This window comes from Melospiza georgiana, chromosome 2 (genome assembly GCF_028018845.1).
Source record: "Melospiza georgiana isolate bMelGeo1 chromosome 2, bMelGeo1.pri, whole genome shotgun sequence".
Lineage (NCBI taxonomy): Eukaryota > Metazoa > Chordata > Aves > Passeriformes > Passerellidae > Melospiza > Melospiza georgiana.
The window spans coordinates 111,939,698-111,952,709 of NC_080431.1; the positions used below are offsets into that span (position 1 = coordinate 111,939,698).

Below are 13,012 nucleotides of genomic sequence, written 5' to 3' on the forward strand. Positions count from 1 at the left end.
CACCTGCTTCATTTCCTGCCATCTCATCAGTCAAGGGCTTCTGGGGTGTGTTTGCTGAGCCTGGGCTCAGAGGCACTGAAATGTGAGACCTGCCAGGGCTAAACAATGTGATTTCTACTTGTGTGCAGCCTTTACAATCCTTGCCCTACTTGGATATCTCCTGTGTTTTGAGGTTTTTTTTCCTTTTAACCTTTAAAATTTTGACCTAAATTAAGGTCAGGACTAATAATGTTTTATGGAATGCTGCATCTGGTTTCCTGGCTGAGGAAACATGAGTGCAAGGGGCTTCCACTGCAGTGAACTTTTGTAAGGAAGATATCATCTAATTTTGATGAAATCCAGGATGAAATAACTTTCTAATAATGTTTCAAACTAGAGAAGGAACACAGAAAAGAAACAGGAGGTGCAGGGGAAATCCATCAAAAGAGTGTGGGGGGCAGGACAGGGTGCAAGCATGAAAAAGAGACTACCAAAACCAGCACAAACCACTTGCAAGCCCATTTGTGGCCACAAAACCTGCCTGAGTTTCTGGGGCTTGTTGTGATCATGGGAACTGGTCCCAAGCATGGATAAATCAGGCCAGCCCTGGCTGCTGGCAGGAATCTCTCTAGTGATGTTCTCTGCTTAGGTGTGGATATGGGCTTTGCCTGTGTTGTCTAGGGTGGGCTATTTCTGCTTAAAACAAGGCTTGCATAAAGTCCAAGGAAAACTCTGGAGATTTTTCCTGAATCAAAAGCATTTGGTAAGTTTGTTACAGGCCTTGAAACTTGGGATTTGGGGTCGCTGTTCTCTTTTGCTTTCCCTTAAAAACACCAGAAGACAGGATCCCACGTGTCTTTACATTTAGATAGGAGTGTGTGGCAGTTGCTTTTTAGAAGGAAACTTCTTCCTTTCTGGTTTTTTTTGGGAGTTTTTTTTTTTTTTTCCTTTGCAAATGCTTGTTGTTCTGTACCACTCCAGATGTCTCATTTGGGGCATGGTGGGCTGTGCAGCTGCCAGGTCATTTTTTCTGTGGCTGCTGAGGATCTGGACTGGGGTTATGACACTTCCCTCACAGGCTGTAGCTGTCATAGCATCTCCAGGACAAATCTTAAAATTCTTTCTGGGCCATATGAAGACCAGGTTTTGCTGTAGGAATTCACTGGTGGAATGTTACTGCTGCTCTCATGCTCCATGTGTGCTGGCTCTTCCATGTGTTTGTAGATAAACAAAGGTGCTTGGTTTAGGTGTTTGGATGCTCAGAGGATCTCTAAAGGTCAAAGGGCTGGTAATCACTCTCCTCTGACTGCCAGGATATCCAAAATACTTTCTACATCTCCTGTATGATCATTGTCTGAATTGAAACTTTCCTGGAAAGGGAGTAGGGAAGACTGTGGGAGGGATTGTGCATTGGAGAAGGTGCTCTGAGTTTCCTTTTAGAAATGTCAGGTGTAAAGGGACACACAGCACACTGCTTTTGCAACAATTCTGTCACAGCTCACAGAATTAGGCTGGTGGAGAGATTTTGGGTCAAAGGAAGGAGATGAAGGGAAGATGTGTGTACTGATGGTGAGTGTCTGGAGCCGTGTCTATTCCTGCTGCCTTGTTCTCAGGCCAGCACTGTCCTGGTCTTCTATCTGCCCATGTCTCTCCTGCTTTTAAAGAAAAATCTAAAACCCAAACCAGAAACCAGTACATTGATTGTTCCCTAACTATGTGATGGCACAGAGAGATAGTGATAAAAAGTGTGTCTTGGAAATGAGGAAATGAGGCTTGCCTTGGGGTGGAGGTAGGCATTAGTCACACCACTGCTTGTGCTCTGCTGAATAAAGGTCATGGAAAGGTTTGTAGGGAAGTCTTATGGTTTTTTTGTCTTCATGAGCAAAATTCCAGCCAGCATTGCTGCAACCTGAGGTGCATCTTCAGCATCTTTGTGGAAACATCCCATCCCCTCTGCACCGTGCCAAGCTTCCCAGAGGCTTAGACCTCCCAACAAACTCAGGGGTTTCCTTAAATCCCTGTAAATCAGAGCTCTATTAAGAAGCAGAAGGGGAATAAACCACCAAGAGGCTTTCCTCCTTTTTTCCAAAGTCTTTGTGTGCCATAAATTGAATAGGCTCCCCCTGAGACCTGGGGAAACCAAACTCTTAAAATGCATAGTAAAGGGTTAGTAATTGTTTCAAACAGCCAACTAAAAATGCTTTTTATTAGGAGGCTTGAGCTCTCTTTCATATGTGAAGCTGCCTGTTCATTTTGGCAGTGAAGGCTGCTTTTATGCCTCCCTGGGGATGGTGGTAAAACTTTCAGCAGCTTAGGCACAGAAACCAGCCCGTTGTGGAAGTGCAGGCAAGAAACCAGAAGTTGTTCTGCAGATTTCCCAGTCCCCTGCATCTTGCTTTCAGATTTTGCTGATTAATCCACTTTTGTTCAGGACAAGGAGAGGTGAAGTGCAGGGATGGGACAGGCTTGGCAAGGGCATTGCTGTCTGTGGGTTGGTGGGCTCCTCAGTGGCTTTTTTTTTTTATATTCAGCTGTTGGGTGCCATAACAAGGATTCAGCACTTTTCACACAGTTGCACTGAAAGATGGACAAGAGTTGGATTTATTCTCATTGTCAGTGGGAGCAGGAGAGCAGAAGTCTCTGCTAATCCTGTCCCATGGTGGCAGCAGAAGTGCCAGCACCTGCTGAGGCTGATCAAGGGGAGCAGGGGACAGACAGGGGGACACGAGGAGCTGGCCGTGTGTCCCTGGGGCTGTTCTGCAGGTGCACACTGCATCCTCCCCTGGCAGTGATCACCCTTAGATGTTTGTCCTTCAGTGCCAGCCTCAGTGCAACGATGCTGGAGTTTAATTCATCTGTCTGTCCCTCTGGAGTTCTTGAGGCTCCCTCCTGCCAGCAGCACAGCACCAGCACATCCCTGCAGGGCCACTGAGTACTTTGGAAGGCTTTGCATGCCCTCCCCTGTGGCTCCTGGTTGGAACCATGCTGGCTGAGAATTTTAGGTTTTCTGTGCTGACAAGCACTGACCCCCAAGGGAACACTGCATGTGACCTGAATTTGTGGAGAAAGCTTCCAGAATTGAATGGTAAAACTGAGATTGTAAGTGTGTAAATAGAAGTGTATAAAATCACATGGTAGAAAACTTTAAATATAAAGTTTTAGGATATATAAACAATACATAAAATAAAAACATAAAACACACATAAAACAAAATAAATTTAAACAAAAGGTGGTCCTTCTTATTCACCTTCTTCTTCATAATGCTTAAGTAGCATTGTATAATTAAATTTAAAAATCCACATTAGGAACCAAAAAGTAGTTAGTAATTAAGTTAAAAGTAAAAATAATTTAAATATAATTTCTTAGACAGTTTATGCTTAAAAAGCCCTTATAAAGAAATACAACTCCATTTTTAGTATATTAAAGTGTATAAAACTCACAATAAGACTATAAATAAAAAGTAATAAGCATCTAAATCCAAACAAAAAATACCATCTCAAACATTTAACCCCAACCTTAAAAAAAAAGTAAAAATAAAAAGAAATAAACAAAAATCCACAGCTCCTGACAGGTTTGTCCCCTTCTTCCAGTGGGCAGCAACTGACAGAACCAGAGGACACAGTCTCAAGCTATGTCAGGGAAGGTATAGGATGGATATTAGGAAAAAAATTTTCACCAAAATAGTAATAAAGTACTGGAATGCTCTTCCCAGGGAGGTGGTAGAATCACCATCTCTCTGTGTGTTTAAATAAAGACTGGCCGTGGCACTTGGTGCTATAGTCTAGTTGAGGTGTTGGGGCGCAGTCTGGACTCGATTATCTCAGAGGTCTCTTCCCAGCTCATTACTCTGTGACTCTTTGCAGATCACTGGCGTTATCCTGCTGGCAGTGGGCGTCTGGGGCAAGCTGACCCTTGGCACCTACATCTCCCTGATTGCTGAGAACTCCACCAATGCCCCCTACGTGCTCATCGGGACGGGCACCACCATCATCGTCTTCGGCCTCTTCGGCTGCTTCGCCACCTGCCGGGGCAGCCCATGGATGCTGAAGCTGGTGAGCAAACCCCAGGGCCTGAGGAGGGTTTGGGGTCAGCTGGGATTCCCCCACTGTCACTGCCATGGGTGATAATTAGCACTGACTCCATGATTCACAGAAGCCTGATCAATCTCTTTACTATTATTATCATTATTAAGAAACCCGTTGCTTTTATAGACAGTTACGATACAGCTGCACCTAACTGGTGCTTTAATTAAAACACCATCACCATTGGCTAATTAAGAACCTACCCTTTGGTAAAAAAATCTCCATAGCAACACTCCACATGTTCACAACAACAGGTTAAGATGAGAATTGTTTCTCATTCTTTTCTCTGATCTTCTCACAGCCTTTCCCAGGATGATGCCTGGGGAAGTTGTGCCTGTCACTCTCTGTGACCAGAGAGTGCTGCCACACCCCCACGCCCTGACAGATCTTTCTAGGCACATAAGCTAGAATTTATTCATCATTATTTTCAACATTTGTGCCTTTTGGGCAAAGGGGGGGAAAAGCCCTTCACCAAACCCAGTTTTAGATTACTGTGACTGAATTTTGCTACACATGGCTCATAGGCCCAAATGTTTGGAGCAGGGTGGTGCTGCTGAATTGCTCTGTGAGTTGTTCTACAATCACTCTGGTTTTCTGTGAGCCACACAGATAAATATATTTACAATCTGAAAGATGCCCAAAGCATCATAAATCTGAAATTCTTTCGAATGGTATTTTAAGGGGTCAGTTTAATACCCTGATATGAAATTATGGAAAGGTTAGTACCTCATGAAAGTACGCCAGCCCTTCTTTTTCTTCTAACATTCGCTAGGATAGAACAATTCAACCCAAAAAACAGAGCATTTATAGTATGTTTGGCCTCACCTCAAAAGCAGCAGGGGCTCGAGGTGCACTGAGCAGAGGGGAAGCTGTCCCTCAGTCCACTTTAACCTCTCTCCATATGAGTTTCTCTGTTCTGAGTTTTCCAGCCTACTTTAAAATTCAAAATAACTACAGGTTAAACAAGCTTACATGATAAACTGTGTTTCTAGGCATATTTAGGAGCAAATTCCTGCATGAGGAATGATTTGAAGCGTGGAAATAGCACTTGTGAAGCACTGAACTAGCAAGAAAGGGCTTGTACACTGCAGTACACTGCATCTCCTGCTACAGTATTTTGGGACTGGTTTTCTAAGGAGATGGGATAATTTTTCTCCAGTTTTAACTGCATTTTAAAAAAGAAAGGACATTTTAAAGGGAGTTAATTTCCTCAAATGATGGCAGGGAGGGGAAGGGGAGAGGGAGCAGCTGCAATTCCATCAGCTGGCAAGAACCTCTCTGCTGTCTCTTGCTGGTGATGGGCTCTCAGGGCATGTGCAGAGGCTTGCTGGAGTCACTGCAGCCCAGATGGGAAAGGGATAAAGGTGAATGATGATATAAATCTATAGGAAAAATCAGGCTCTGCTAGCTGCTCCATAACTTTCCTAAAGCTATGCCACTAACACTAGCATGTGCTGTCCCAATCATGTGGGTTTATTTTCATTGTATGTATAAGAAATATTTCTAAACTTCTTTTCTCTCCTGAACAGACAGTGTTTTGACAGCTGCATTAATTGGACACATTTTTTTTCTAGTTCTGCTTTCACTGTTGTGCTCCTTTCCCCAATAACCTTTCATGAAACTATGTTTCCCTTTCTCTACTAAATCCTGCTAGGACTGAATTTAAAATATTTCCTTTCTTAATTAACTGTTGCTTAACAGGTGGAGGAAAAAGGTAATTTTTCCTACAGAAGATTAAGCCCCAACTTCAAATTTTACTATCCCACTTTGCAATTTTTCTTTACCTTCTTTATTTCTGCTTAAATATATTTTTAGTACTTGGTGAGTGCCTACACTGAAAGCACTGTTTTCAAGGTTTATTTAGCTCCTGATCCAAATGCTGCACCTAAAGCCAAATATGGACCTTGGCTCAGCAAAGTATTTGGAGCATATGTCTGGTGTTATGTGAGAATATTTCCAGTGAAGGCAATGTTTCAGTTCATTCATTGGAGAAACTTCAGGAACCAGGCAGCAGATCCTAGTTTGGCAGTGAGGTAGATAAACACAAACCAAAGCACCTGGGGAAGCCTGTTGAGCTTAGCAGAGCCCCATGCAAACAGGAAAGGTGTGTTTGTATTCCTTATTGCAAGAGCAAAACCTGAGAGACTTGGATTCACCTCTGGCACGTGAGTGTGTTTTAATTTATATAAGAATGCTGGGAAATGTGGGAACAGAAATGTCAGAAAAGGCAGTCATTAAGCAATATATATCAGTTGTGAGTTGTATAAACTCATGTGTTACATTCAGGTCATAACCTGTGTATCTTCTCCAAAAGACCTTTGGTTTCTTTACACCTTTGAAGGGTGCCTAGAGGGGAAGGTTACATTTCATGTGATAATATCTGTGCTGAGACAAAATTATATCACATTTCATGTGATAATATCTGTGCTGAGACGAAAGCCGGTCGTGCTCTGACTTCTCTTGCCTCCTGCCTTTCCAGTATGCCATGTTCTTGTCCCTGGTGTTCCTGGCTGAGCTGGTGGCTGGCATTTCAGGGTTTGTCTTTCGCCACGAGGTAGGTGGAAATGTGCTGAGCTGGAAGGTGGGAGATGAAATGTTTGCAGCTGGCAGGGCAGGAGCTGCTGAGGAGTTCCTGGAGCATGGAGAACGTGCAGGGCACTGAGCTTGGCTCCAGCACATCTCCAGGGATGGGGCTGCTGTGACACAATAACCTGTGCAGCTCCTAAAAACCAGTGCCGTTCCAAATGAGGGGATTTAGCCAAAGCTTTTGCCCTCAGCTGCCTGCTGATTTACTCTGGAGCTATCAGGTTTTGTGAGTCCACCATGGAAGATCTTTACTCTTTTGCATATGCTGAGGGCTGCAAAATAGATTAAATGCTTTTCTTGAACGCACTTTTCAGGCAAATGCTGGTTTATGTAAGGCAGAGAAAACTTCTGCATCACACCAGACTTGCTGTTTTGTAAATCTTTTTTTTCTTGGGGGAGAGGGGGTGGGGAGGGAGTGGGATGGGATTTCATTTCTATCTTGAGAATAAGGAGAGATTAGAAGTAGAGTGAGGGGGGAAACTGGGACAGGAAGAAGCTTTAAAAAGCGTGATGGTCTAGATTTGTAGTAACACTCCTGCTTTATCCACTGTAATCAGGTCTATCTCTGGCTGTGAGTCCATGGGCCTCCATGTGGCTGGTGCTGAACCAGAGCAGCCCCAGAGACCCTCCTTGTCCCTTCTCTTTGAATGAGCTGCTTTTCCAGCTTTTTTGACATGACATTTCCATTGCTATAGAGTTTTCTGCTGCTCACCCTTGCAAGCAGTGGATTGTTTTTACTGAGGTCCTGAGCCTCATTAGGACAGCCTCAGCCTGTCTACCTGCTGAGGATTCCCATTTCATCCCACCTAACCTGCCACAGCCCCAGTGTCAGGCTGCTCCCTTTTGGGAAAGGCAGACTCCTGTGAAGGCCACTGCCATGTGGGTTGCTCACATCATCTGCTTCCCAGCCCCTTTCCCACCCAGAGTGCCATTCCTGATGATGTGCCTGACATTTTCCAGCTGAGGGACCTCTTCTCCCTTATCCAAATCCCTTTGGTGCTGGGGATGCCTGGTCAGGAGATTTATAACTTACTTTGGTGCCAGTGGCTTGTGTCCCAGGGTTTTTGTACAGCTGGCATCCATGAGCAGGGAGAAGCATGCAGTTTCCTTCAGAATTAGAGCTGGAACAAAGTGTTTATAGAGAAAAGCATAAAATGATACATTTTTGATAGGTTAAGTCATTTTACAGTACTTTTTTAACATATCAGTTTGCTGGGGTAGTCCTGTTTCTGTGTCCGATATCCCACTGGAAAAATGGCATAAATTATTCCTGACATTTAAGAAGGAGCTCTGCCAGCTCCAAAAACACCCTTAAAAACAACTGGGAAGGGCTAGTTTAGGTGTCTTGTTAGGAAATTTGCTTTCTGCAAAAACCGCTTCAGATGTTGTGCTTCCTGTTGCTCACGTGGGCTGTTTTTTGTTACTCACCCTCACAGATCAAGGATACTTTCCTTAGGACATACACTGAGGCAATCCAGAATTACAACAAGAATGATGAGCGGAGCCATGCAGTGGATAACGTACAGGAAAGCGTAAGTCTCAAACTGGGTACCAAAATTTAGACAATAGAGAAAGCACGGATTTAATCCCAAAATGTGAAGTTTTGATGGCTCAATCTCCAAGCTGTAATTTGCAAGCAAAGTTAGAGGCTGGCAAAACTGATTTAAGGAAATGCTTGCCCAGGATTCCTAAATTTTAGTGAAAAAGCTGTCTGATAAAGGCAAGGCCTGTCCCACTGGCTTGTTATTGGTCCCAGATCTTGAATTAGGTTTGTGGGGCAGGTCTATTCCTAAAGAACACCCCTTGTTCCTAAGGGAATTTTCCAATAAGATCATAAAATGTTTTCAATTTGAGCTGGATGTGACAGGGTTTTATAATCTTGTGTCCTGCATCACTGATAAACTGCAGCAGTTCTCTTCACAAGTACAGTGAGAGGCTGGCAAAGGAGACCTGGTGAGTTAAGGAGAAAAACTGGGGATCTTTTCCTCAGAGGAAAATGGAGGGGAAACTGCTGAGGTTGGCCTGAAAGCTGTGCTGGAGGGATGGAGCAGGAGCCTCTCTGCCCCTCAGGGTGGCAGCAGGGCAGTGGGAATTGCCTTGCCTTCCTGCAGGACCCAGGGCAGGAGCAAATGCCACAGCACAGCCAAACCAGCTGGGGATGCCACCCACAAGAGAGCAAGCCCACCAACTACAACACAGACTGATAAAATTCACATTTAAATTCCCACTGGAAGCTCTGCCCTAGCAAGAAGCTGTTTCTTCAGTTTGCAATACATTCCATGAGCCAATTTCCTTTCCATATGACTGTGGCTCTGTGAATGGCTGAAACGTCAGTGTAATTGTATTGATGGCTTCCAGACCTTTAGAAATTACAGCTCTTGTGTTGGAGCCTTCAGCATGGTTGAAACTGTGCTCTAACCTGGCTTCTCTTGGTTAGCAGATTACTGCAGTGCTCCAGACTGAGTATGTTCTGCTGTCAAATTGTCTGTTTGCATAATGTTAACCTGTATTTTAAATTTCTGATTCCTTGGACTTGACCAAACGAAATAGTTCTGAGTAGTTTTTCAGTGTTTCTGTTGTAGCAGAATGTTAATTTCATTCATAGTTCTCTCTTTACAGGAACTGCACTTATAAGCCCTTTCCATGCAGAAAATTCAGCACATACTCCATACTTTTGAGTCTCTGACTTCTATCTTAGGATCTAAATCAGAACATCCTTCCCAATTTAGGGTTTTCTAGCTGACTTCCTAGATACACCCTGTGAACATATGGTGTCTTTCTATTCACAGCTCAGTGAATTGTCCTAGAAATTATTTTGGTGAGTTAGAGAGGCTTCACCTCATTGATTTGTACTAGTTTGAAACTGTATGTGTTACATGCAATTCTGTGTAATGCTTTCAGGTCTTGAATTTGCAGGGTCATCTTTAACCAAATAAAAAAGTAAAGAAAACAAACAACAACAACAAAAAACCCCCAAAAGATTGTCAACTAAAAAAAGATGGGTTTATGGCTGGACCTTTGTCAAATGTTACAAATAATAGTTCTGCTCATAAAATACTTTCTTTTAGTAGGTCATTTGCTCCCATGTTCTGTAAGTTACATTGTACCCTGGTACTTTTGTAATTAATGGGGCAGGGGTGTTATCTGCTTTTCAAAACTTGAGGTGCCCTGTCATTATTTTGATTATGAGCTTATGCAGTGGGCCGAGATGATTCTGATCTAGTTTTAATTCTGGTTGGTTTGTTTGTTTGTGTGTTTTAAACCTGCCTCTTACCCCTCCCAGCTGAGCTGCTGTGGCATTCAGAGCTACACCAACTGGAGCACCAGCCCTTACTTCTTCAAGCACGGCATCCCTACGAGCTGTTGCATGAACTCCAGTGACTGCAACACTCAGGACCTGCGCAACATGACCGTGGCTGCCACTAAAGTAAACCAGAAGGTACCAGTAACCCTGTGCCAGAGGCACTTGTGACACCACCCAGCACCCCAGGGCAGTGTGTGCCTGCTTGCACTTGCATTTCGTTTCAAATGGTTGGTTGATAACCTGCAAGTCAGGCTGGAGTGGTGGGAAGGATGGGCTTGGTCCTGCACTTGCTTCATTTTCTTTGAGCTGGCCTTTCTCAAATCCAATCCCAGATGCAGCAGTTCTGAGGAAATACAGGTGTGGGATATTTTTGGGGTCCCCCTTGGCAGGAAGGAAATTATGAATCTGACTCCATGTTCTTAGAAGGCTAATTTATTATTACATTATATTCTATTATATTCTATACTATACTATACTATTCTATTCTACTAAAACTATACTATACTATACTATACTATACTATACTATACTAAAACTATACTAAAGTATAGAGAAAGGATACTTAAAGAAGGCTAAAAGATAATAATAGTAAACTTGTGACTCTCTCATCAGAGTCCGACGCAGCCTGACCATGATTGGTCATTATGTCAAAACAATTCACATGAAACCAATCAAACAACCACCTGTTGGATAAACAATCTCCAAAACAATGAAACCAAATCTCCAATGAAACCAATCTCCAAAACAATGAAACCAATCAAACTGTTAGATAAACAATCTCCAAACCACATTCCAAAGCGGCAAAACGCAGGAGAAGCAAATGAGATAATATTGGTTTCCTTTTTCTCTGAGGCTTCTCAGCTTCCCAGGAGGGAAATCCTGGGCAAAGAGGGTTTTTCAGAAAATTGACAGCAAATGCTATGGTTGGTGGGTACATTTATTGCGAGTTAAAATCTTTGAAGATGTAGGGCTGCAAGCACAGCCCAGCCAAAGTGATCCTTTCCCTGGGGTCACCTGGAAGAGAGGGTTAGGAAGACAGAAGTAGGATTGAGAAGGCAAGTAGGGGGAACAGGAAGAAAATGAATAATTGGAGAATAAAAATACAGAAAATGCTAAGAAAGGGAAGAATGAAGAGAAAATAATGCAGCATCTATGCATTAGACATTGTGCTGAAGAAGTGCTACTCAAGTTATTGCTTCAAGTGCTAGTGTTTCATCAATTCTTTCTCACTTGAGATTTGCAAGAGAGGGAATAGCTGGTAAGAGGAATTATATTGTGGCTAAATCACCATTCTAAGTAGCAGCACAGCTTAGTCAGACTTAAGAAATATTTTCTTTTCTGTTTTTATTTTCAGAGATCTGTTTAAAAAATAAATAGAAGTCCTGAGGACAACAGGGGAAATATGGAAATGCCTCTGTCTCTTCTGTTTCTGTCTTTTTCACCTCAGTCACCTGTGACTCAGAAGGTTGGACTGGTGGCTGAGCACAGCCTGAAACATCTTTGAAAACCAGTCAAGTAGACAATGTTTTCTGGCATCTATTGTAAAAGGGATGCTAGAGGATTATTTTCCACTAAGCCCTTCTTCTTTTTTTTTTTTTTTGCAATGGCTTAATGAGAGTCACTTGTTGCAGATGTGTGGAATGTTGGTGGTGTCCATTGGTTGAGTAACTCACAGTCACCACCAGCAGAGTGACCTTGCGTGGGCATGGAGGGTGAGCCATGACTGAGGGATCAGTGAGTGCTTGGCCAGGGCTGTAACACATTTCCAGCCATCCTTGCTCCTTGCTCTCCTGTCAAATGCACAAGTCACCTAACAGAAAAGCACTGCTGATTCTTCAGGAAATAGCTGAAGTAATCACTTGATTTAATTACCTAGAGGAGATTTGGATGTTTGGAAGTTCATGTGGTTTTGTCTCATTTTCTGGCATAGCCATTGAAAATCAAAAGTTGCAGATTTCTGTTCGTCAGTTGTGAGATCTTGGAGTTGTCCCAGACATTTGAGCGAAGTGGGATGCTTCTGAAAGGTGCATGGGAATAAAAAGCAAGAAGGAGAAAATGTTGTTTGGCCCTATCCTTTCACTTCACATAGTACCAAACACCATTGCCCCTGACCCAAGCTCCTTGCCCATCTTGGAAACAGGCCCTTTGGTCTCTGAGTGTTGGAGAAAAAGGAAAATATTTATTCCCTGTGTTGTTGAAGACCCATCTCACCATGATTGTGGACAAGTATATTTGGATTATATCTTTTGGTGGATTCTTGCAAAACTATCAGAAAAACGAGTTCTCTATGAGCTAATCAAATTACTAGCAGTTTCTGAGGACTAAGAATGAATTAACCAAAGAGGATTAAACTAATAATATAATTACAGGACTAAAAGACAGCATTCCTGGATTTTCTTTGCCAGTTCTGACCCTAACTTGCTTAGTGACCTTGGGTTAATTATTTAGGCTCTCTGTTTCTTCGTCTCAGACAGCACTAATACCTAACTTTAAGGGCTGTCATTAGGATTAGCTAATTAATGTTCATCTAGTGCTTTTAATCACAGTTCTTTACCGAGAAACCTCAAGAACCATTTCTCTCTAAAATCTTAAGAAAGGAACAGATGCATGGAGTCAAGAAAGATCCTTTGTAAACTGTCCCTTCTGTGCTCTGGATGTCTGCTCAGCACCCAGAGGTGCTCACACACCTCTGTCCTGTCCTGCACCTGCTCCTGCAGCCCATGCACAGTAACTGAGCAGCTGAGCCATATGCAAGCAATGTTCTTCAGAAAACAGATTATTGTGTCTTGGGAAAACAGATTCTTCAAGTGAGGAGGGTGATCACAACTCTGCCATTGCGTGTTTTGTTGACAAGATCTTCTGTCTCCCTCAAATTACCGCTGTGCTTCGGTGTTGCGTCTCTTGAAGGCTCTTCACCAGAACTGGTTTCAGGAGAGCTGGGAGAGCATTAAGCCATGTCAGACAGAATGAAAATGCTGCTTGAGAAATCTAATCTCATTGCATAACATGTAAGACGCACAAACTATGGGTTAAATAAGCAAGCTTGAATCAGACTTACTGT

The 13,012-nt window shown here is 43.0% G+C and overlaps 1 protein-coding gene across 1 annotated transcript in view; it reads left to right on the forward strand.

Annotated features, from left to right (window-relative positions):
* The window catches only part of TSPAN7 (tetraspanin 7), a 90,706-nt gene that overhangs the window by 68,172 nt on the left and 9,522 nt on the right, over positions 1-13,012 (forward strand). Inside the window, exons 2-5 of the mRNA XM_058043943.1 lie at positions 3,843-4,031; positions 6,541-6,615; positions 8,084-8,179; positions 9,931-10,086. Of these exons, the coding sequence (XP_057899926.1) occupies positions 3,843-4,031; positions 6,541-6,615; positions 8,084-8,179; positions 9,931-10,086 (516 nt within the window). The remainder of the gene's footprint in view (positions 1-3,842; positions 4,032-6,540; positions 6,616-8,083; positions 8,180-9,930; positions 10,087-13,012) is intronic.